Source organism: Grammomys surdaster, unplaced genomic scaffold (assembly GCF_004785775.1).
Source record: "Grammomys surdaster isolate TR1022 unplaced genomic scaffold, NIH_TR_1.0 66, whole genome shotgun sequence".
Lineage (NCBI taxonomy): Eukaryota > Metazoa > Chordata > Mammalia > Rodentia > Muridae > Grammomys > Grammomys surdaster.
The window spans coordinates 25,497-52,141 of record NW_021604568.1 but is presented as its reverse complement, the minus strand read 5'-3'; the positions used below and the strand labels follow the sequence as shown (position 1 = coordinate 52,141).

Sequence of the window (26,645 nt, the reverse complement as noted above, 5' to 3'; positions counted from 1 at the left end):
CTTTCCTTCCTTCCTTCCTTCCTTCCTTCCTTCCTTCCTTCCTTCCTCCCTCCCTCCCTCCCTCTCTTCTTTCTTTCTTTCTTTCTTTCTTTCTTTCTTTCTTTCTTTCTTTCTTTCTTTCTTCTTTTTTCTTTTGTTTAAAAAGAGAATTATTTATTTATTTTATGTATATGAGTACACTGTAGCTGTCTTCAGACACACCAGAAGAAGGCACTAGGTTCCATTACAGATGGTTGTGAGCCACCACGTGGTTGCTGGGAATGAATTCAGTACCTCTTGAAGAGCAGTCAGTGTTCTTAATCACTGAGCCATCTCTAGAGCTCTTCCTCTCCTTTAGTGGTTTTTAATGAGTGAATTATACATCCTTAGTACAAATAATATGTTGTCCTAGACTGGATGTAGATGTTACCAGGGGCCAAAAAAGAAGTCTTAGAAGTGTAGGGATACATGTTGTTTACAGTACAATAAGGAAAGGTATTTTAATATCACAGTGGCCACTTAGATGATATATAGATAGATAGATAGATAGATAGATAGATAGATAGATAGATAGATTCAGAGGCTTCCTTTGGGTTGCCTGTCTTGAAGTTTTATACAGGTGAAAAACAAAGACAAGACTTGAGGTATTTGCACAGCATGGTCTTATTTATCAGTGTTGAGGATGTTTCTGGTTCTTGAGGGTAGGGAACAATGCCTATTTGGTGCTGAGGAACTGATTTAATTTTGTGTCCAGTTAAACTGCTCAGAGATAATCTCTGGATGTGGTGCTTTGGCTCCCAGGAGATGACTACCCTTGTTTAGAGAGTATTTTCTTCACAGAGTGAGCTGCCTTCAGAGCTTGCTTGTTCCTGGTGGTTTAAAATCATTGTTGAAGGCTTCCAGGGCAACTATGTTTCAGAACCTCATGTTGATGGCTTCACTATTCAAGCAGGAGAATTAGCCTCTTATGATAAACCCTTGAATGCTTACTTAGCCTACACTAAGAGTCTAACAGGAATTGAATCACACTTTAAGGTCAAGAAGACAGGTATGAACTGAAGGCAGAGATGTTAGTATTTATCCTGTTTTAGTTACTCTGCACCTGCAGGCCCAGCTCGAGTATATATTATGTGTGTGTGTGCCTAATATACATACATGTGCATAAATACATATGTGTATGGATACATGTATTTGATTGTGGGCACATATGTACTACAATAAACATGTGGTAGTCAGAGGACAACCTTGGGTATCTGTCCTGCTTGTCACCTTATTTGAGACAGTGTCTTTTTCAGTCACTGCTCTGTATTTCAGGCTAGCTGGTTGTGAGCTTCTGGGGATTCTCTTATCTATCTCCCTTCTTGTGGTAGGGACACTAGGACTGCATGTGTACATGGCTATGCTCAATTTTATGTAAGACCATTGAGTACTTTATATATGAAACTATATTTCCAGCCCAAGAATGAGAGCAAAAAAAATTTTTAAAATAATTTATTTATTTTTTTCTCAAATCGTAATTCATTCACACAGGGGTTATAAACACAGAAAGGCAGGATGTGGGGAAGGGGAGGACACTGGAGTGTGGGTATTCAGGGGGAATACAGATATCTTTCAGAACCGGTTATCAGCTGGGTGAAGGTTCAGGGGACAAGTCACTATGACTCTGCCTATGACTCACTTGTCCTTATCTAAGTTGGTATTGTCTGCCAAGGCTACCTATTTACAAGGTCTATGACTACTCAGGCTTGTAAATTTCCACAAAAGCTGCCTGTTTACAATAGCTTATAGCCATCTATTTCAGTGTTTTTCCACAGAGACCCAAGGCTTGGTGTTAGTATACATGTATGACAGGCCTGTTGCTGATTTTAGGCCTTCAGTGTGTAATCAGGGGTGCCCCTGACATCTCCTCCCTTCTCTAAGGATAGAAAGGCTGTGGCAATTCTAATCTTGCGAAGGCGGGGATAGAGGCCTGACCTCCAGTAATTGAAGGGAACCTTGTAAGAGAGCAAAAATTTTAATGTAAGCCCAAGCCAGCCCCTACATCTGTGCTCTGCATAGAGCTACAAGGAAACAGGATCCAGGAAGTGATCTGTGACAGTCAGGAGCAGCAGAATCTGTGTTCACAATCTGTCCCAGGTCCCTTTCAGTACATCAGTTATTCTCTGATGAACTGTAGTGCAGGCAGAACTGTGTTAAGTTACAAAATACGTTAATGTATATGCTTTCAAGCCTACATTTTTCTAGAAGATGTAATGTTTTGGGGCCAAGGACATAACCAAGGTTTCAGTAGTTCTGAGAATTCTTACCTAATTTTCTGGATAATGAGTCAATGACTTCGCTGTCATCCATTCATGTGGCAGTCATTCCCTAAAACATGAAGGAACGACCAGAAATCTATCTTTTCCCTGAGACAGCCAATCACTAGGGAACTCATTGCCTCCATTGGTCCTTCTTCCTGGACTGGGAGCTCTGAATTAACTCATGGCTTGAAGCAAATTTTTAAAATCTCTCGGAACTTTACTTTCTGTTTCTGTAATATGCAATGTTTCAGCACAGGGAAGTTGAATCTTTTTGTATTCAACAGCAATAAATGGCTGCTTGGCATAAGGTACATGCTTTGTGCATGCAGTAGAAGGTACAGCCTAGAGAGCAGACATGTCCAACTTGCTTTGTCCTCAGTACTATTAGAACTCAGAACCATCAGTGTATGGATGACAATGGAGAAGGGGTGGCAGGAGATGATCATTAGTGTATAGTGGGGTGACTGAGAGAAATGCATTGTACTCAGGAAGATAAATCTGATGCAAATGTAGGGTTATCAGGAAAGATAAAAGTAAAATTTGAGCAAATATGTATCACAATCCCTGTTACATTGAAGAACAGTAGTAACACTGTTGCACTGAAGAACAATAGTAACATTGTTGCACTGAAGAACAGTGGTAACAGCAATGTTGGCAAGAGCATAATGGTAATGACGGCTTAAATGTCATTTAGTATTAAACTACTGGGTTTAAAGTCAGTGAGCGAGTGAATACTAATGTCTCTTTGGTATGAATGAAAATTCACCTTCACTGTTCACTTTGCTCTGTTTTCAGCTGGCCGAAAAGTATGGCCCTGTGTTCACTGTGTATCTGGGCCTGAAGCCCACTGTGGTGCTGCATGGATACGAAGTATTGAAGGAAACACTGATTGACCGAGGAGATGAGTTTTCTGATAAAATGCAATCATCGTTACTCAGTAGAATCAGCCAAGGTTTAGGTATGGCTCTTTGTTGGGACACAACCAGGACTGTACAAGTGGCAATAAAGCTAAATAGGGAGGAAAACTGAGGAACTTAAGAGTCCATGAATGACTTTGAAAAACTTCAGAACAATTTAAAGATAGCACATGAGACATACTTCCTTATGTCATTTGTTTTTCTTGCAACCTTTGCTCTTGTCACTGTTCCACAGCTCTCTCCCATTCCTGTCCTTCTTACTGATTCTCTTTCTCTCCCCAGAACCCTATTTCTGTGTGCACACATTACCTTCTCTTTTCATCTCCTCCTCTTAGATGAATTCTTCCTTTCTCATGGGTTTTCTTCTTTCACATGCACACATACACACACACACACACACACACACACACACACACATATGTGTACACACATAGAGAAACACATGCACACAGACATGCTCACACACACATCATACACAAATACATGCATGCAAATATACATCTCTAGGTTCTCTATAACAGAAAAAAATGTGGTATTTATTTTTAAAAGTCTGTATTCTTTTACTTGAAATAATTTACACTTTCTTTCATTTTCATGTAAATTGACTTCATTTTCTTTATGTTTGCATAAATCTTGACTAACATGCATTAGTAGGTTTTAGTGGCCTGTGGTGTGATATTTCTGTACACAGATACAGCATTCACTGGTGAATTTGGCTCCTTTTCCTCACCCTTCTCCACCTTCTCTTGACCCCTAGTAATCATTAATGAAACATGGTGTTAAAAAGGGGTCATTAATCCATTTTCAAAAGTTTACACACTGTTCCCATGAAGCATTCAGTGTGAGCTTGTGCCTAGGACATACTCATTTTATAGTACAGCTACTAAGAATAATGGTTAACAAAGAGTACACATGGAGGGACCCATGGCTCCAGCTGCCTATGTAGCAAAGGATAGCCTTATCTGGCATTAGTGAGAGGGGAGCTCCTGGGCCCTGTGAATGCTTCAGCATAGGAGAATGCTAGGGTGATGAGGTGGGAGTGGGTGGGGAAGCACCCTCACAGAAGCTGAGGGGAGGAGGTGGGATAGGGAGATTTTGGAGGGAAAACTGGGAAGGGGGATAACATTTGAAATGTAAATAAATAAAATAGCCAATAAAAATAAAAAAAAATAATTGTTAAGAGACTGAGACAAAAGACAAGGGAAAGTGACAAAATATCTTAGCCACCAAATATTCGGATTCAGGAACCAAGTATGGATCTAGATATTTTTTAAAAGTGTACATAATGTGGGAACAAGCATAGATATGAATATATCCAGACTTACATCCACTTTTTTATTTTTAGAAATTGTAAGGAATATTTGAATATAGTGGAATGAGAGAAAAGACACAACCATGCTCTCTCCAGAAGAAGGCCATTGCCACTCACTGTTTATGCATTGCACTGATACTCGAAATACTTTTTTTCTTTTAAATTATTTTTGAGATTATATATAATCTCAATATATTATATTATGTAATATCAAATATATAACAAAATATAATTAAACTATAATTACAACATGTACTGTTTCCCTCTTTTCCCTTCAATCCCTCCTATACATTTCCCTTTGCTGCTTTTCAAATTTATAGCCTTTCCCCCAGTGATTGTGTATGTGTGTGGTATATGTGCAGTGTGTGTGTGTGTGTATGTTTGTATGAATGTTTTATTTAAGTTTGTATAATGTTACTTGTATGCATATTTTCAGGACTGACAATTTGTATTGAATAAAAAAATCACTATGCAGAGTTGTGGAGCTCAGTTCCAGTGGAAATATCTATAAAATATTCCTGCACCTAAAGCTGAGGGAACATTGTAGAAAGCAGGTGGAAAGACTGTGAGAGCCACAGGACCTGGGAGTTTGGTGTGAGAATGTGTCTCCCAACAGTGTCAGAAGCTTTATGTATATGTCTCACCAACATGACTTTCCAGACATGAGGTGAAACAGGAAGCCACCAATAGACATGCCAATGCAGATGAGGCAAAGCTGATTATGCCCCAACCCTACACAACGAGCTGGTATAAAGCTACAACTATAAGCAATTGAGAAATGTTGAGAGTGGAAGAAATAGTTTTTCCCGGGAAATTAATTCAGCCACTTGGAAATGTTTTTGAAATGTAAGTGCAGACATTTCTCAAGTCACTATGAGACATCCCAGCAAACCCATCTATGCTAAAACTAGTCTAAGTTGAAAGTGTAGTTACAATAGTTACCCTACAAATCACCATGATGTCACATAATACACTGCAGAGTACGGGTTATTGTCTTTCATGTTTGCATAGCTGATTAGGCCGTCTGGTGTGCTACCCAAGATTAGGAGGCTGTATTATGACACATATTAATATCCTAAGAAAAGAGGAATAGTCAATATTCTTATTAAGGTTTACACTATCAGGTAGCCATTTTCCACTAATTCATAGCAGACAAGCCACAAGTTGAAACTGTGTTAGTTGGAGAAATCAACTGTGTATCAGTTACTGGTTTTTGGAGCTGGTATAAAGCTGTCCAGTCTTCTGATGAAGAACTGAGTTCTGGAAAAAGAGCTTCTCTGTATCATTCTCTAAAACTTCCTTGACAAGTTCATTTTTTAAATGGGCTTATCTTTTACCTTGATCCTGTTTTTAATTTAGAGAATTTTCATTGAACTTTTTAGATGCAAAGATTTCACAGTATGTGCAAGAATTTAAGCCAGTAGAGAGTGGATTTTAATCCACAAAGAGGAATTTGTCAATTACTATACATACCCCTTATCCGAGGAACACAGTGTTGTGAGATTTCGTCCAAAGCTAAAGTTTCTGGACTTATCCACTTACTCCACTCAAGGCCTTGAACATACTAAGCAACCATCTGATAATAATCCAGTATTCATTTTTTTCCTGGACAATCATTCCTTGATTCTAAAATCCACAAGCAGAAAAGCTAGCCCTGACTTTACCTCCTTACAATTTATTGTCTGTGTGATCATAGAGGAAACATTTTGCTGATATCCTCCTTGTAAGCAAAATGGAGGAGACCAAAGAGTCACAGAGTTATTCTGAGGTATTGAGAAGTTAATGGTGGAAGCAAGCTCTTTAGTATGTGAAATCCAGCCCTGGTGGTGAAATACTAGATTGCATTGAGAGGTGTCAGGTAAGGTGGGGCTGACAATCATGGCTTCTATGCCTGCATATGAGTCGATATTATTTCCTGAGATGAGTACTCTCAGCTAGAATTTATGCTAATAGATTTTTTTTGTTCCTACAGGAATTGTCTTCAGCAATGGAGAAACGTGGAAGCAAACACGGCGTTTTTCCCTCATGGTCTTAAGGTCTATGGGGATGGGAAAGAAAACTATTGAAGACCGAATTCGAGAGGAAGTCATTTATCTGTTGGATGCATTGAGAAAAACAAATGGTGTATATATATTTCTATAATCAATAGAGAGAAAGATGAGTTTTTATTAAAAATAGGCTCTTTATAAACATGGGGTCAGAGTATAATTGAAGTTTACCCTGCTCCTATTGACAACAGTAAGAAATGAGGTGATTGTTTATGATGTCAGTCTTTCCAGGACCCACAGTGACCAACTTTTATGAAATTAACTTTCAGTATTATCCATGGTTCTTGTTTTCAAGTGATTATGGAGGGAAAAAAGGTACAGACAACAAGAAATATGTTTTTAAGTTAGACAAGGAAGTAGCACAGAAAATTCGCCTTACATTGCTAGGCTGTATCTAGTAACAGGTCTACATCTGACTGACACACTATCCATACCAGAAGGAAAATACACATCTTTGTTGCATTAATTTTGAAAAGTAAGTTTTCTGATAACTTTCTGAGAAATGTTACAGGGTGACCAAATTGTGTAAGGCGTCAGGTACAATTGTTCATATGGGAAAGTATGACATGATGTAGCTACCTCAGTACAAAGCTCAGTGCATGAGTGTGTGTGCACATGCAAGTGTGGGATATGGTGGAGGAGAAAGAGTGGGCTGGAGAGCAGGCAGGAGGTGGATATATACATATACATACATATATATATATACATATACATACATATATACATATATATATATATATATAACGTGTGTGTGCATAGAACTTCAGGATCTAAATGATGTCTTGTAAGAGTATCATTAACATATTATTTTATTTTCTTTGGAGAATTATTATATTTTAAACCAATATTTCATAATTTTAAAATGCATATTTACCAGTTTTTTGTATTACATAGAATGTAATTATTAGAGAGAGTATTTATATAATCTGGTTGATCTGAGGATAATTTGTGGAAATGAAACGAGTGTGTCAGTAAAAGTTGTTTGGGTGATACATACCAAGTTATGCAGCAGACATGTGCAGAAACGGAAAAGAATATACACCATGCATTGTTTATTATTTTTTTTAAGCTCATTTTAAAACATTGTCTTGATTATCCTCATGTATTTAACTTTTGATTGATTTTAGAACATTAGTAGCGATTTATCTCAGTCTTTGATGCTAGTAATATAACATTTACAGTGTCTGAAAGTCATTGCAGACCCTCAAGTTTTCTGTCAGTTTCTTAGAATAATATTTTGTGGCCAACTGAAGTACCTATTTAATATACCACGGCAGATTTGGGTGTCAGAGTCTCCAAGCATCCCTCAATCCTTACCTATTACTGGGTCTAGCTGGCATATCCTGTTCCCTACCCTAAACACTTCCAGCATGGGGGCTGGCTGCCCTTCTCCCAGATGACCTTCCATATATAATCCAGCCATTTTGGTTTCCTGCTCTTTTTTTTAAATCTACTCTTTACTCTCCTGTCTTCCCCTCTTCCTTTCCGTCTCTTCTCATATCATTCATCTGAGGGTCATGTCTATTCTGAATCTCCGAGATATCTTTGCCTCTGACTATGCCCTCTCTTATATCTATAACAAATCATCTCCTCCACCATACCTAGGAACAGTCATGTCCTTCCATTTTAATTTCTTTGTTTCATTCATCTGGTGCTGAAGCCTGGGATTGGCATATATGAATTCCCTTTCAAGGAACTCAGCCTCTCTGAATCAAGCTGCTGATCTGACTATCCTAAGGTATGTACAGATTATTTGTTTCTGCTGGTTCCTGACATCCATCAACTCTGATTTGAAATCCTAGAGTCCACTTTCTGAGCTACTTCGCTCCACCTGCTCAACCTCTGGCTACTTCTTTTTGGTTGTCTATTAAAGATACTGTGTCTCTTTTGCCGTGCTTTCTCATCTCTCTGCTGGATAAGTGTAACTTGGAGCCGCCTGCTTTGTCTAATGTTACTATACCAGTGTGCCAGGAAGCTCCTCTTGCTCTCCTTGGTCCTCAGTCATGTGAGTAAGCGAGTTCTGCTTTGCTGCTGGGGTGTGGGAGTGCTGCTTGAGCAGGCGAAAAGGAAGACACTAGATTGCATTTACCCTACACCACTATCAGGTGCTAGGCTTGTAAGAAACGCCGATACACTGATCTATGCTCAGGAGGTGGGAAAATACAGCCTAAGGTGGGAGCCTCCACCCAAGTGTAAAACAGCATAGGCTGGGTCTGAAACTGGGGTTCCCTGACTCCCAGATATCCAGACACCGCTGGAAGTCTTGGGGGAGTTGGAAACGGTGGAGGAAGGATGGGGGAAGTGGGGAGGACACACCAGTTTAGTTTATCGAGGATTATTCTTAGTTTAAGGATGATTGTCAGGGAGTGTGGAGGGGCCTTCTATGGGAGATCACTGTGTAGATGAAGGCCTTCTTTATGCTCCCCATGGTTCTTGATGGCAGAGACAGTTTTTGGTCCCAGACTGTTTATTGATTGTTCATTGTGGAAAATTGGTGCATATCCCTTCCTCAGGGTGGACCAGAGATTAAATACCTTTTGTAGGAAGGAATGTTCAGGAAGGGAAGTTTATTGGCTAAACTCTCAGGGCCTCTAGATATCTTATAAGCATGGAGAATTCTTTTCTGGGCTACCTGACCACAGGTCGTTTCCCTATGTGGGAAGTGTGATCATGTGTTCCAGGCCAAGAATCTGGTAGGGAGCAGAGGCCCAGATGGGTTTTGGGGTCTCGGAACCCACTCAACCATACCAAGTTTCCTGGCATGGTCCACTGCTCCACAAGTAAGGATGCCTCTCCTTTGTGATTTGGAACTTTTTTTTTTCTAACAAGTTTCCCATTCTGTTCAGGAATGCCACTGAATCTTTACTGAAAAGAGATAAACTCTCAAAACAAGTTTCAAAGTATCTTTTAAACTTTATTCCTTTATTTAAAAAAACCTTGTTTTTACAAAGACTGCTTCCAGAAATCAACCACTTGTGTCTCATGGTAAATTGTTGGATAGAAGTTTAAAGTTTATATAAGCTCTAAGGATATAAGAAAGTGTTTTAAGGTATACAAATGTAGGCCATAAAGGTCTAAAAAAGTAATTTAAAATATGTAAATGCCTGAGGATTGGAAAATGTAAATATACAAGTTAGAAAGTTACCAGACCATTTTAAATTTCTTTCCCTCTATGCTATTGTTACACTGACACTTCTAAAGTTCAAAATTCCAACTTCAATCAGAGAAGTTCTGACAAGCTAGTAAAGGACTGAATATTATTATCAGTGACCAGTTCAAGATTTTAAATTTTCTTTGGTTGTCTTCTTAGAAGAGACATAAAAGTACTTCTTGATTGTGCTAAAAACATCTCTGTCCAATCTGTATATCCAGCCCTCTGGAAAGAATACTAATGCTTCTAACCCAGATTTGGGTTTCCAAGCTTTTACTATGACTCAAGGGCACGAGTCTACTGCCTTTTCTGAAATGTGAATTTCAATACAGACTTCAAACAGTAGTAATGCCAACAAATATTGGGGGTTAGTCTGCTAATTTCTGAACCCCAAGTTCTGGTTGCTCCAAGACAAGCGAATTCTCATGTTCCTCGCCTTTTGTTGTATAAACATTGCTCCCCAATTTAAACTATTGGTTAAATAAAAGTGGCTACAGCCAATTACTGGGGAGAATAGAAGTAAGCAGGGCTTCTATTATCAGGCTGGGGGTTGCAGGTAGGGACCATGAGGAGAAGGAAGAAGAAGAAGAGAGGGAGAGGAGAAGGAGAAAGAGAATGAGAAAGAAGGCAGAGAGAACAGGAGGTCTCCATTAGATGTGATGGACAAGGAACATGTGCCTGAGTGAAATGCTTCATCCATATCTCAAGAACAGACTGACGGAGCAGAAATAATCCGGGTGAGACTCAAACAGTAAGTACTTGGGGAGCTCAGCTGGGAAGTAGCCAGTCTAGTGTAAAAATAGATTAGGGGAAATTCCTCCAGCAATTGAGGGAAAGCTAAATAACTGCCCTAAGTCTCACTCATTTGGAAGGTAGCCAGGAATAAGAAAAGTAAATATATTAATTTAGAAACATATCTAAATTTTTTTATCTGCTTTTGTATACTTAAAAGATTCTTATAAGCTTCAAGGAGTCAACTTGGATTTAACTCTAGCAGGTCAAATGAACTCCAGATAAGTATGCCTAAGTTTTCCCATCTGCCTATGCCTGAGAGTGGAATCTTTGATCTTAGGATTTCCTTACCCACAACTACCAGGACCTTAGGATATACCTTCTGTCCTTAATCTATCTGTCCCAGTAGATTTCAAATCAACCACAGAGTGCTCAGCAATTCACCAGCTCTAGGTGTTCCCTGGGATTTTGAGTCCTAGAACACTTGTATATAGCTACCCTAAGGTAGTCCAGCCTCACAAACTGTTCCAAAGCTGCCTGTAATTCCCTAGCCCCAGAGGGTCCAGCTAAGCCTGGACAAAAAGGGAAACAGCCTGCACTCCAGTCTTTTTTCTTTGGTCAGCATTCCAGTTTTCTTGGATTCCCAACAACAAAGCCCCAATGTCAGCAGGAAGTAGTCATAGAAAATGTTACGTTACCCCTTGGCTCTTAGGTCTCAGACCCTGGGACAAACAGCTATCTGATGAGCCTACTTGACATATCAAAACAAACCTGGCCACCAGGTTCTCCCAGTATCCTTCAGCTTCTACCTGCTACAGGGTATGTCTGGCATACTGTGCTCCTCTACCATAAACTTCTCCAGCCCAGGGGCTGGGCTGTCTTCTCTCTGGCTGCTCTTCTCTATATAATCAGGCCATTCTGGTTATTGGCCCCTTCTTTGTCTCTTCTTTACTCTCTTGGCTCTCCCCTCTCTCCTTTCCCCTCCCATCACATGACTTGGCTCAGGGTCACGTTCACTCTAGACACTACCAGAGTCTCTGTCTCTGCCCTATAATCTACGATAAATCTTCTCCTACACTGTAATAAAAAAAGAAGAATATTTTGAAATTTGAGTAAGTAAAACAATGTGCATATGAAAGGTGATTTTATATATTTAACATAGTAATACAATATAATAAAACAATATGATATAATATAATGAAATACAATACAAGTCTTGTCTGAAAGTGGTGTGAAAGAGCATGGAAATTTATACTTGATTATGACTTTCTATCATCTCCTGGCCTCTGTTTGCTCACACTTATCTTCATTTAACCTCTCCATTGGATTTCATACTCTTAGCAATGCCATTTCTTCATTGCATAGCTTAAAACACTGGAAGTTTCTTTATAGGTTGCATAGACTTATTTTCTCTGTAATGTTTATTTTTAAACCCAGCTGCTTGTGTCCTTTTGAGGTTGTACTGTGATAATTGACACAAGACAGAGGCCCTGTGCAGACTCTGTACACTTGATAGCATAAGGATGGTTTCATGATACTTCCAGGAGATTAGGATAATGCCATAGTTGGTCTGTAAATGGTCGAAAAGGTCAGGGAAGGGCTTGTGGTTTGAATTCCCATATTGATTAGGAGGTGGATCTAGGATGAGGAGTCTTGTATCGGCTACAGTAGCATGGGTTGACCTTCCTGTAGGTGCTAAAAAGTCTTTTAGTCCACGTGTCCAGAGGTAGGTGCAAGAGAATGAGTAAAGGAAGACTCTAGGGATTGGTAATGTGTGTATTACGTTCTTTAGTGTGTTCCCTAAACTACCATGTATACTTTAAAGCATCTGAGTATATTTGCACTTTCTATCATCATCCAGTAAGAAAAGCCCATTTGAATTATCTTAAGTGTGCTTTGTTAAATGCATTGCATGTTTCCTGTGTCTGTTGATTTTTCCTAGCATCAGTTACTGCTACCGTTATTTCATGCTGGATTATGTGGAAAACAACCCTTGAGAATTTGTGTTATGAGAGATGGAAGTAGATCAGAACCAAAAAATATTTTTTTGGGAATTTGATACATGAGTCCTAGGCTATATCACTTCCAGCCCATCCACAATCCATGATAGTTCTTTCTTATTGTTGCTATTGTTACATGTATATATGCATATATATATGCACGTATACACAACCTATTGAATCTATGTAGCATTGCTTTTTTGTACATGTGTCAAGAGGTCCAGAGCTGACAACTGTGACTGGGAAACCTCTCTGGGTATCCTTGGAAGAATAATTCTCCCACACTCAGCAGCCACTGATTGCTTGTAGACTGGGCTGACACAGGGACTCCTCTTAATCAATATGGAAATTTAAACTCACCAAGATAGGAATATGTGGAATTTTCCCAGTCTTGGTTGCCATGTCAACTGGTATCATTATGCTGTTCTTATACAGGAAACCACACTGTTGAGAGTCCATGGGTGTATTTTTCCTGTCATGACTAGGGGATACTCTGGAGCAGCAGGTGTTCTCTGTCTCTTTTCTGTGATTTCCTTGAGTATTAGCTGTAGGGGTGTACTGCAGATGTATCAGTTAGGTTTGGGTACCTCACTGTGGGTCTGCTTCCAGATGGGTCCCACAAGGATCTCTGACCAGGCTGAGGACAGAGTGCGATCAGTGACTGCCTACCTTCCTCTGTACGCAGGTGGCCTGGGAGGAACGACATGGGGTGGGCAGATAGGAGAGTCCACTTCTGTCCATGCCACCAACCGTGTCTCAGTGTCTCCGGAGAGGGGGAATGTGTTACAGCTCTTTGAAAAGTGTTACAGCTCTTTGAAGTGCCTTGGAGAGGCACTGGCTGGATGGCGAAGAGGGGAGGGGCCATGAAAGAAGCTCTCAGATGCTGGGAAGAATCTCACACACCTTTACTTTTGAGCTTGGCCTATATATACAGTTTTGGGGTGTGTTAAGGTCTGGCAGCAGGTAACCCCTATTGGCTTGGTCTGAGAGCTTGGGAATGCCTCATCTGCATGATGGTGCTACTCCTACGTGATCAATGACCATGGACCTCTCTGTGGGAGGGACTGTGGAGAGGTGAAGCTGAGAGAGCCAGATGTCTGGGGAAGCCCGAAGCACCTTCCGTCCCAGTGGCCTTCTTCAGGCCAGGGTGCCGGGGTTCTAGAGCTCTTCTACCAGGCTTTCTGGCCTTTTCTCATAGCTCACTGTCCCACACCTCACAATACTCATTCTCTTCACTTTGACCAGCCCTGGGTCTCTGTAATCCTTTCCATCTGTTGAAAAAAGATGAAATATAAAGATATTCCTTCTTCTGTGAAGTATAGGGATTAGCATGCACTATTCAGTTAGAAATTAATTTAAAATAAGTAAGTGAGATTTGTATTAAGAAGACAATTAAAAATTGATTCTTTTCACTTCCCCTAACACCAGAAGGCTTTGACTTGTTTACATAGCTCTTCCATAAATAGAAAAAGGGACTGTATTTCCTTTTTTTCCCCCACAGCAGAACTCTTCCTATGTGCCTACATTCTGCTTTGTGTCAACCTGCCCCACTTTCTGTGCGCCAATCTTCCCTAGGGAACTGAGGAGCCCTCATTGTCATGGAACTGCCCATTGTGAAAGTAGATGGGCTGCAAACGTAAGATGTGCCATGATGAGAGTGTGAATAACTCAATCACGTGTTTAAACCGTTTAACACATACTGGCTGTTTTGGATTTAATGAAATGCAAAAGTTTTTAGAAGAAAATAAATTGATTAAAAAAATTAAGTTATTAAGATTTGTGTAGGCACTGTGAGGAACTGTCCACACTTAGATTTAAGTTGCATACATTCATACATATTTTAAAATGATCTATCTTCATGTCTTGCCCTCTCCTGAATGAGGACTTTAGTTGTGCAGTGAAAGGAAGAGAACAGTTGGAGACTGCAAAGTAGATGAAGCTCATCAGATAGTTTATTTGGGGAACCCAGAATAAAGTGTCTCTCAGGTCTGTGGAGGTCACAGGGATGATTCTTCACTAGGTGGTTCACACTCCTAACTGTCTCAATTTGAAAATTTAAAGCCTGTATGAGAATTGTCTATTAACATCTAATTTCCTTTGTTCTAGGGACTCCCTGTGACCCTAGCTTCCTTCTGGCCTGTGTTCCCTGTAATGTGATCTCTGCTGTCATTTTCCAGCATCGTTTTGACTACAATGATGAGACATTCATAGGTTTCATGAAGAATTTTCATAGAAAAATTGAAATTTTAGCATCTCCTTGGGCCCAGGTTCTGTTCTGTTCTATTTATATGTGAAAATATTATGTACCCAAGTCTGTACTCTCACCCTCCAGGAGAAGGTACTAGATCTCTTGGAACTGGAGTTATAGGTGGTTGTGAGCTACATGGTCTGAGTGCTTAGAACTGAACTTGGGACCTCTGTAACAGCAGCACATGTTCTTAACTTCTGAAACATCTCTCTAGATCCAATATTAATTCACTGTTTTTTAGAGGCCACTAAATTCCTGGGTGTAGTGATGTAGCCAGGCTGCATAGTAAGGTTCAGGCCATCTTGGGTTACCCTGTCATAAACATTTCTAGACAGACAGACAGACAGACAGAACAAAACAAGAAAACTGCAAAAAAAATGTCAACCAAAAGTATATCAAGATGGTTCAGATGACTTTAAATTTTCACTTGTTTGTAAAATTTCTAGGCTATTTATTGTTCATTCTTAATTTTTTATAATTCCTAAGCAATTTGTGAGTTATCTGCTTCATTTAAAACTTAAGGGGAAAGATGATATGAAATAGAATAGAAAAAATTGTAGTTTCAGAGGGCTTCAGATTTATCAAAACAGTTCCTTGGAAAGCAACAACAACAACGACACCTTTTTGATTTTTTCCAGTATTTGAGGATATAGATTTAGGTTACAGAATGCATTTTTTTTTTTACTATGACGCATGATTAGAAAATGTTTCTAACCTATACTGTACGACAATGAACACCACCTGTTTCCATAGATTATAAGGGCAAAATATGTTCCACAAAACTAGGGCAAAGGAGAGCAAATAGTTTACCACCTTCAGTACTGGAGCAAGAAGTTAAATCCCAGCCATATGAAGCACATTATCCAGAGCAGCTTTGGCTTCCTTTATTTCATTAAAAGTGAATAAGTAATATTTTATAATAAGATGGCAGTTGAGTATAGAATGTCCCTACTTCATACTTTTCCTAAATTAAAAAAGTACAGATTTAAATAGTTAGGCACTTGGTGTGCTTTAAAATATGTGTGTGTGTGTGTGTGTGTGTGTGTGTGTGAGTATGTGTATATACACACATATTTGTGATTATAATCACATCATTTTTCCTTCCTTTTTTCCCAGTCAGTTTCTTCCTCCCATGTACTTGACCCCCTTGCTCTCCTTCAAACTCAAGTTTTTTTTTCTTTAGATTTTTTTTACATATATACAAAGATACACATCAATATATTAGTAAAACCTGCCTAGTTTGTTGAGTGTTGCCTTTATGCATGTATTTCAGGGCTGATAACTTGATATTAAGTAACCTATTAGGAGACATCCTCAGGGAAGAGTTAGTAAAGACTCTCCCTTTCTCCTCAGTGTTTACCCATGCGGAACCCCATGATATTTCTACTTCAATTTTAGCATGTCTATTCGTGTTGCTATTTTTTCAGGTGACTGCTGAAGTATTCACAGGGTAATCTGGGATACAGACTGCTTCTACTTCTGCTATTACTCGTTTGTTGTCTCAGATTTTTTGACTAGTCATTCCATATCTCAGTGTTCTCAACAGGACAGAGGGGACAGTGGCATTAGCCCACACATTCCTCTGGAAAATCTGTTGTCAGGAATTAAATGTGGTTTGGAGTTGCTGTACAGGCTGTGTACATGGTAGATCTGATCATTTGACCCATGCTGTGCCTGTTTCTCCAAATGCCAGGCATATTGGAGCACAGGAAGGCATGTGAAACTCACCTTTATGAAGTATTGGACAGCTAGCTATGGCCTGGAAGGTTTGCTGATTGTATGAATGCATTTGTTTCTCTTCTAGCTGTGCAATGCCTACCCTATTTTATACTATCTCCCTGGAATCCATAACAGCGTCTTAAAAGAAGTAACTGAACAGAAAAAGTTCATCTTGATGGAAATAAACAGGCATCAAAAATCTCTGAATCTCAGTAACCCTCAGGACTTTATTGACTACTTCCTGATTAAAATGGAAAAGGTACAATCGACCTTGACTTGCTACTTCATATTTGTGGATGTTCTGACTCAGCTCATGTTGTCTTGGTGAAAGCGGGATGTTTCAACTAATGTTCCTTCTAGTGACATATTCGTTGCTTATGGAACCAATTTTGTAAGCAAATTATATAGAATATTTGGGGATCGTTAAGATTTTCAGTTTATTTCGAATTAGAAAGTTTATGTTTACCATGTTCTAGGTTAGACCTTTACTTTGAGGCAAATGAAAACACATACACACCCATTCAAGAGTGATGAGACTATGTCATTCTATGTAAATGAATCTCCATGAACAGCAGGTGTTATGACTTAAAACACAGGAGTTTTCTTTAAAGAGACTCTGGGAACTCTTTACAGTTGAGCTAGGCTTTGAGGAAACTCCGATTTAGATCAACAGGAGGATAAGCTAGAGGATGGTAATTGTGGTGATCAAGTGAGCTAGCTTTGAAAAAGTGATATTAATTTGAATTATGGTGATGGATGTGTGGAATAAAGAGATAAAAATAGAGTTTGTATGTGTTTAGTCCCGGAGACTTTAAGCATAGTAAAGAGTAAACAGGTGCTAGAACTGATGATGTTTCTAAGTGCCTTGATATACATTACACTTGAAAAAGATGACAGAGGAATTAATTTCCTTAATGGATGAGAAGTGAGTAACAAGAAAAACCTTGGAATTTCGTCCCTTTGATTTTGTTATCACTGTGTGAAGGAATCCTAAGCTAGAGCACTCTAACGTCTAGCCTTTCTACAAAATGCTTGCATCATACTGTATTTTTATTACCTGTAAGATTTTAAACCAACCAAACATACAAACAAACAAAACTAATTCCTCTCATCTATAATTATTAGGAAAAACACAATGAAAAGTCTGAATTTACCATGGACAACCTGGTTGTCACCATAGGTGATCTTTTTGGAGCGGGAACAGAGACAACGAGTTCCACAATGAAATATGGGCTTTTACTCCTGCTGAAGTACCCAGAGGTTGCAGGTATGATTGGATGGGCAGAGGAATGTCCGGTAGAAATGGGCAGATAGCACTAGAAACTGCTCCACTCTTTATTTGAATAGACATTGTATTAGCAACAATTGCTTTAAGAATGCGCTTACCTACCATTGGATGAATTCAATTCAAACTAGATCACAGAAAAGAACAAATGTAATAGCTAAGATACAGTAGGGAATAGAAGGACAATGGCCCTTATTCTTCCTGGTATGATGTGGAATCATTGATTTGTGTTGGGACAAACACAGAACAGTTTTCTTAGGGTTTGAATAGAACTAGCATCCTTCTCACATTTTTCCTACATGTTAATAAATACTTGTTTTTTTCAGAATTGTTTATTATTTAAACTTTTGCTAACATCTATTAAGTATAGGCAATGATGTGCTTCATTACAAAATTTCCTTATATGTATTACTATTTTGATTATTCCCCTATTCTTCTCTCTTCCTCCCACTTCCTCCCAGTAATTTCCTTCCTCTTCCCAACTGGTCCCTTTGGTACTTTTATGTCTGTTTTTTTCCTCCCTCAATAAAGCAATAATTTTGGAGGGGATGATGTAGATGTGTCATTTGTGTCTGAGCATTTAAAAGCATTTAAAAGTCACCTCACTGCCTAGTCTCTGCAATAACCTCTACCAGCTTCAAGAAGTTTCTCTGACTGAAATCTGGAGTAGCAGCAATCTATGGATATCAACATAAATCTTTAGAAGACACATTTTGTTCTCAACCCTTTGCCCAGCTTTTCAGTACCGGATATGAATGCTCTCCTACTAAGATTGATTGAAATCTAATCAAATTTAAGTTGAGAGTGTATATGGCATTTGTTTTTTCTGGGCCTGGACTGTCTCATTCAATATATGTTCTTGTCCTGTCTTCTTACCTGCGATTTTATAATTTCATTTTTGTCCACAGCTGAATAAAATACCACTGTGTATGTGTATAGCATCTTAATTATCCATTCATCAATAAGTGAACATATTGACTGATTGCATTTCCTAGCCACTGTGAATAGAGCAGCAATGAACTTGTGTGAGGAAGTACTTCTGCAGTAAGAACTAGAATCTTTAGGGATACTAGATTTTTTGACTGTAGTCATTCTTGCTGGAATGAGATATACTCTCAAAGTAGTTTTAATTTGTTTTTCCTGATGGTTAATGATGTTGAATACTTAAAAAAGAATCTTTACTAGCCACTTATGCTTCATTTTAAAGATCTCTGTTCAGAACTATAGCCTACTTCGAGACTGGATTATTTGTTTTGTATTTAGAGTTTTGTGTTCATTGTAAATTCTAGATATCAGTCCTGCATCAAGTGTGTAGCTGAAAATGATTTTCTCCTGTCCTGTTGGATAGAGGTGGCTATCTCTTCACTCTATTTACAGTGTTCTTTGCTCTAAAGAGGCCTTTTAATTTCATGATGACCTTATCAATTGGTGCCTTTATTTCATGAATGACTCATGTCCTATTTATTAAGTCCTTTGTCCCCTACCCCCACTCCTGTAGCCTTATGTAAGCCTTTTTTCCTCCTTTATGCCCATGTGTTCTTTTTACCTATATTCTATCTTTCCTTATTGAATTCTGCCCTTTCTTGGTCTCCACACTCACAATTGTTCATATTAATCTACATAAACATAGCAAGCTAGGATCCATCAAGGAGGGAGAATGTGAAATTTTTTCCTTTCTAAGTTTGGTTCACCTCAATATCATGTTTTTCTTATCTACTGCTTTTACTGATCAATTTAATGCTGTAACTTTTCTTCACTGCTGAAAATCCTTTCATTCTTTGTGTGTACTACATTTTCATCACTCATTCATCTGATGTTGGACATCTAGACTGGTTCCATTTCTTTGCTATCAATAAATAAGGATGTGTAAATGTGTCTATCATAGCATATTGGGTTCTTGGATGCATGTTCAGGAGTAATATGGAAGGGTCGTGTGATATATCTCTTTTGAAATTATTGCGGAACCTCCATAATAATTTTCATAATGACTGTCCTAATTTACATTCTTGTGAGCAGTGTATAAGGGTCTCATCTCCCCACAGCAGTATGTGTTATTAGATTCCTTAATAAAAGATACTGTGAGTGGGGTGAGATGGCATCTTATTAACACTCATTAAGTAGCATTAATTTGCATTTTCCTGATGACTAGGCATGTTGAACATCTAAACAAATACTATTTTTCCAGCTTTGTTTCTTCTTATGAGAAATTTATATTCATTTCTTGTGTTAACTTGCATATTGGCATATTTGTGTGTGTGTGTGTTTAGTTTTTACAGTTCTTTGTAATTTCTGAACCTTAGTCCCCTGTCTGAAAGAGAGTTGGCAAAGATTATCCCATTCTGGGGACTCTGCTAATTCTGCTGTTAGGTTTTTTTTTTGTTGTTGTTGTTTGCTTGTTTTTGATATGCAGAATCTTTTGATTTTATTTGGTTTGGTCTGTTGATTCGTGAGGCCAGTGCCCTGAAATAAGAATTTCGTTCAGAAATTTTGTGCCTACACCTACTTCTTTTTTTTTTTTATGTTTTTTTCAAGACAGAGTTTCTCTGTGTAGGCCTGGCTGTCCTGGAACTCACTCTGTAGACCAGGCTGGCCTCGAACTCAGAAATCTGCCTGCCTCTGCGTCCCAAGTTCTAGGATTAAAGGCGTGCGCCACCACTGCCTGGCTTACACCGACTTCTTGAAGGGCATCTTTGATATTTTCCCTAGAAGCATCAGAATTTCAGGCTTTAGTTCCAGGCTTTGGTCTACTTTGGATTGATTTTTGCATATAGTGAAAGACATGAATATAATTTCACTCTTCTGTAAATGGATAGCCAGTCTTTTCAGCACTCTTTAATGAATAGGCTGTCCTTTTTTCCTATTGCATGTTTTATTTTGTGTGTGTGATAGAGAGAGAGAATGAGAGAGAGAGAGAGAGGAAGAAAGAGACTATTCTCAATGTGTTTATTTTGCTATTTGCTTCTCATTATGTTTGTTATTGGCATATGGAAAAGGCATTGACTTCGTATGTCAACTTTTATTCTACTACTTTGCTGAAAGTGTTTATAGTTTCTAGGTGTTCTGTGGTGGATCTATTATTGTTTTGTATACAGAATCTTGTCATCTATATATCAGATTTTCTCCTCTTAGAAAATAGAGGAGCTGAACTCTCTACTTCCTATCACAACTTGAAAATGATCAAGAGTCATATGAAAGATAATTTCTTTTCATTTTATAAAAACTGTGATTTCTACCCTATAAGCTAAAATTCAGGAAGAAATTGCTCGTGTGATTGGTAGACATCGGAGCCCCTGCATGCAGGACAGGAGCAACATGCCCTATACCGATGCTGTGCTGCATGAGATCCAGAGATACATTGATTTTGTTCCCATTCCCTTGCCACGTAAGACAACGCAGGATGTGGAGTTCAGAGGATACCACATTCCCAAGGTGAGATGCATTTCATCTGTGCTCCTCATCAGTCAGTTTGCCTGTCAATAGTTAACTAATACGATGACAGATAGCCTGACCTTCTACAAGGGTTCCAGAATCATACCCCAGGAATCATGACCCACTCTATGCTCCTTTGCTTGACTTTGTTGATACAGTTTTCTAATATGATTGTATTTTCACAAACTTTTCAGTTCCCTAGTATGTCCATACCACTCTTGTTTGTTAATCCAATTTGCCGTCTACATCCTTGCTTTCCAGTGGGCTTTACTATTCTTATCAATTAACCACAAGTCTGTATTCCCACCTCCCTTCATATTTTCTGTTGGACTTACTCGGGAGAAGTACAATTTAACTATATGTTTCCTTGTCCTTGCTTTGGGGGAACTCACATATGAAGCTCAGTAAGTTGGTATTATACCTTACACATTGGTATTGTTTTTATATACATATCAGTCTACATAATTTATTTTGAGACTTGATTTTATTTTGGACTTCAAAATAATATTCCAGCTCTAGACTCCTGAGTAGTGGAATTTGTAGGCTTGTGCTACTATTTCCTACTTTGTTTTAACCAACACATAGTATTTCATCAATAAATAAAATCACTTTATTCCAATTAACTCACAAATGTAAAACTTCACACAGCTAGTTTTAGGAAGCCCCACAAACACATGTCTAGTCCTCATACACTTGGCAAGCACTTTCTCCACTGAGCCATCTCCCTGGCCTCTACATTATTAATGTTATTGAATATTGATTAACATTAGTTAGGTTCCAAGTTTGCTGGGGATAAAGACATAACATCTCTCTGCCTGAAATTGTATTGACTAGGGGTATGAGGGAATGTTTTGAGTAATTCATTAGACATTTTATTGTTTGAACCAAACATGCCTAGTTCATGATGTCTCTAGAGATGTTTGTGATCTCATCCAAAAAGTTTAGGGCTCTCCTACTCTAATCATTCTGCTTATGGGATGTACCCCTCTCCTTTTTGGCTTCTGTGTGAGCCTTACATGGGAATCTTGTCACTGGTTCTTTTTTGTTTTTAAAGGTTCTAAGCATTTTCTTCCAGGTTGTATGTTAAATCATTGAAATTTTTTAGAATAAAAACAATTAAGCACAAACACACTGGCAGAGCTTAAAACACCCATGCTTGCACAAACACACTGGCAGAGCTTAAAACACCCATGTGGTTTTGTATGCTCCTAGCAGAATAAACTGCATCTACAAAGCAAGGTTTTCAATTTGGATGGAAAACTCATTATTTTTAAAAACATTATCACATATAAAATAGATCATGCAACTGAGACTGAATAAGTCATTGGTTCTTTAAGCAGGGAAATCAAAGCTATATAGCCAAGATGTCGTCATCTAATCCTCTCCCCCTGGAGCTTGCCCTTTGGATAATACCATGATAATGGAAAACTCACTTTGTACTTTTTTCAAGAGTCTTCCATGTTCCAGAATATTTGTAGTTTTGCCCAAGTTTTACTCTAAGCACATGTGTGTGTATTTGAACTTGAGACTATCAGGTAGAGTGTCCCAGCTGACTCCTACTTACAGGTCTCTATGTTGATGTCTTTATATTATTCTTCTAATGCTTTTGATTTCATGTAGTAAAATTTCAATCTGATTGTTTAAATTCTAGAATTTATGTCTTCATTGTTTCCATTTATGAATAACTTTATACTTTGTAATAGTTTGGCTATATTAATGACAACTCCTGTGACTTAGAAATGCTTTATCTCCTGCACATTCTTTTACAATGATTCCTGAAGGAATTGAAAGTGCTCAAATATATCCATAATAGCTATATTTAGAAGTTTTGAGTGATTGCTCTAAATCTAGACAAGCATACTTTCCTTTCACATTGACCAATAATTTTCATTCCTCATGGCTTGCATTGCTCCTTTTTCATGCTGACTATGGGAACTTCCTTCCAGCTGCTCCTCTGAACTGAAGGTTGTTGAAGTAAATGCCAAGGAGGCTTTGAAAATGACTCACAGTTTGTTCCAAAGTCAATGAGATGAATTTAATTCTCTTCTCTTATATTGAAATAGAGTTTTAAAAAACTCTATTCCAATCAGTTTCCCTTCCTTCAACTCCTCTCATATATCCCCACCTCCCTAACTACAATTTTATACCCCTTCTTTTTCTCTCTCATTAGACAATAAAAGGCAACTAAAAACAAAACCAAAACCAAACCAAAAAGAACCCAGTAACAACAAAAACAAACAAATAAGAATAGACCAAAACAAACAGGAGAAAAAGTGCCAAAGAAAAAGTATACGAAAGACACATAGATGGAGAGGTACACAAATTGCACACAGAAATCCCATAAAAACACAAAACTAAAACCCATAATATTTAAACTAAAGACCTAATAGTAAAAAAATGCCCAGAGAAAGCATTAAGAGACAAAAACCCAACCAACCAACCAACCAACCAACCACCACAACAACAGCAACAACAAAAAGCCAAAAATCACACCACACCACACCACATCATACCACACCACACCAAACCAAATTAAAAAAAAAAACCCTCCCAGTTACCATTGAATTATTTTTTCTGTTGGTCATCTTCTGCTTGGCATCAGCCTTTCCCTTAGTGAGATCCTGTTGGAAACCACTTTTTTTTTTTTTTTTGCCACACAAGTAGGTGCTAATTTGAGATAGCTTCTGGATTAAGATTGGGGTTTGTGTTCACTTTTCCTCCTGGTACTATGAACTCATTTGGCTTAGACCTGTGAAGGTTTTGTGTATGCTGCCATAGTCTCTGTGAATTCATATGGCATGTAAGACCTTTTGTGTTTAGAAGGTGATGTTTCCTTAGTGTCCTCCACCCTGCTGGCTATGACAATATTCCCACTCCCTCTTCCACCGAGTTGAGATGAATTTTCAGTGGCATTTCCCTGTGAGATGACAAGCTGAATGTGTATCAAGATTCATGTACTCCAAAGAACACTTTAATTCTGTAACCTCAGACACAGACTAGTGAGGATGGCTGTGAAGTCGATGGACAGGGAGACCTTGAATGAGCATTATAGGATTTAGACCTGTGAGAGCTGGTATTGATGTGCTCTTTTGCCATGGAACAAATGACTTCAGTTTTGTGTCTCAATCTGCTCATCTCGGAGAACGAGATCAAAGGAGAGATGTCTGAATTGTTTTCAGATTCGATGTCCTCCTTCATAAATGACTTTTACTATCTTTCTTTCAGGGCACAAGTGTAATGGCATGCCTGACGTCTGTCCTGCATGATGACAAAGAGTTTCCCAACCCAGAGAAGTTTGACCCTGGCCACTTTCTCGATGAGAAAGGGAACTTCAAAAAGAGTGACTACTTCGTGGCTTTCTCAGCAGGCAAGCAAGCTTTGTATTCATATGTGTTAAGGCCCAGGTGAGGTGAGCCTAGTTGTACATGAAGAATCCCATGGGTGGTATGAATAACCATCACCATGAGGCCAGAGGCAGTACTGCCAAGGTGATGGCTGCTTCTTATTGGATTAGAGGCACCATCCACTGATTCTGCTTCCTGACCCAGGGCCGAACTTCTCAAGAGCTCCTACTGGAAGAAATCCTATTCTAGTTATGGCTTCCTCTCCACCCAGAAGAGGCAGTCACTGTAAACCCAAGGAACACCTTACATGTAACAACTCAGTGCTCAGATCCAGCGGTATAGTGTGTGAAAGAAACAAAGGTGATAAATAAGTAGAGAAAGATTATTCTGTGAAAGTGTGCCATGCTCAAGTCATTTGGGGGAAGCCCAGAGGGAGTAGTTGCAACTCTGATGTTTTTGAAAGACATCAAGTTGAATGATCAGATTTTAAGATAAATTGCTTGCAGAAAGTACAATTGAATTACCTGCTTTCAATTTGAAATGGTCTCAGAAAAGAAACATTGCTCCACTCTAATGTGTGATGAAGGAGTTTAAGGAAGTGAGTGTTCCCATGGGAACAGAGGAAGTGACAGTGTATGGAAAAGTCCTCAAGACTCACACAAGCAAAAAGACTGTAGTGGACCAATAACCTGGTGGGACTGGACCCCTCTCCTGCTTAGGTGTAGTTTCCTCCATTGTAAACTCGTGTATTATAGAGTAATATAGGCAGCAGCCACAGCCAGGGCCTGCAGAATTAAACCAAAGGGAAAAATAAACTCCCAAAGTCTAATCCTCTGAGTTTATTCAGATCCCTGAAGGAGCTAACTCTTAGGCTAATGGAGTTCATGAAAGGCACTTCTTGGATATAGGATGCATGACAATCAAATACAGAAAGGGAGGGTAACCAATGCTGGCCCAGTGTGGATGAGGAAGAGGGGGGAAGAGTGGAGGTCGAAGGTCGTTTCCTGAAGTGTTAACTGAAATGGACAGAAATAGATTTGCTTCAAGTTTTGTAAGAAATGTGTGTTTGGTAATGGTTGTTGTCATAAGTCCACACTGTGAAATGCTCAGGGAAGCTCTCAAAGGGTGGGAAGGTTCCCCGCTGTCTAACTCCTTGCTGTAATTTGGATTATTATTATTTTTTTTTATAAAATGCACTTTCTTTTTTTTAATATTTTTAAAAATTTTTATTGGATGTTTTATTTACATTTCCTATGTTGTCCCCTTACCCCATCCCCCACCCACCCAGGAACCCCCAATCCCCTCACCCCTCCTCCTTCTTCTCTGTGGATGTAACCTCTATCTACCCCATCCCACCTCCCCACCCTCAATATTCCCACCCCCTGGGGCATCCAGCCTTCATGCGGTCAAGGTTCTCTTCTTCCACCTATGCCCAGCAGGGCCCTCCACTCTTACATATTCAACTGAAGCGCTGGATCCCTCCCTAAGTGCTCCCAGGCTGGTGGTTTAGACCCTGGGAGCTGTGGTTGGTTGGTATTGTTGCTCTCCTCATGGTGCCTCAAATCCTTTCAGCTCTCCTTCAATCTTCACTCTAACTCCTCTATTGAGAACCCCATGATCAGTTCAGTGGCTAGTTGTGAGCATCTGCCTCTGAGTATGTCAGACTCTTGAAGACCTCTGAGGAGATATCCATATCAGGCTCTTATCAGCATGCACTTCCTGACTTCCACATCAGCATCTACCTTTGGTGATTGCACATGGGATAGATACTCAGGTGGAATGGTCTTCAAACGGCCCCTCCTTCAGTTTCTGTCCCTCACTTTGTCTCCATATTTGCTCTCTTGAGTATTTTGTTGCTCCTTCTAAGAAGGACCGAATCACCCTCACTTGTTCTTCCTCCTTTATGGGCTTCATGTGGCCTGTGAGTTGCATCTTGGGCATTTCAAGGTTCTGGGCTAATATCCAATAATCAGTGAGTGAATACCATGTGTGTTCTTTTGTGATTGGCTTACCTCACTCAGGATGATAATTTCTAGTTCCATCCATTTACCTAGGAACCTCTCGAATTCATTGTTTTTAATAGCTGAGTAATACTCCATTGTGTAAATATACCACATTTTTTTGAATCCATTCCTCAGTTGAAGGACATCTGGGTTCTTTCCAGCTCCTGGCTATTATAAA

General features: G+C 39.0%; 1 protein-coding gene across 1 annotated transcript in view; it reads left to right on the top strand.

The window, feature by feature from the left end:
• The window catches only part of LOC114627818 (cytochrome P450 2C70), a 28,975-nt gene that overhangs the window by 389 nt on the left and 1,941 nt on the right, over positions 1-26,645 (top strand). The window contains exons 2-8 of the mRNA XM_028775727.1: positions 3,075-3,237; positions 6,481-6,630; positions 14,546-14,706; positions 16,492-16,665; positions 17,532-17,673; positions 20,933-21,120; positions 24,346-24,487. Of these exons, the coding sequence (XP_028631560.1) occupies positions 3,075-3,237; positions 6,481-6,630; positions 14,546-14,706; positions 16,492-16,665; positions 17,532-17,673; positions 20,933-21,120; positions 24,346-24,487 (1,120 nt within the window). The remainder of the gene's footprint in view (positions 1-3,074; positions 3,238-6,480; positions 6,631-14,545; positions 14,707-16,491; positions 16,666-17,531; positions 17,674-20,932; positions 21,121-24,345; positions 24,488-26,645) is intronic.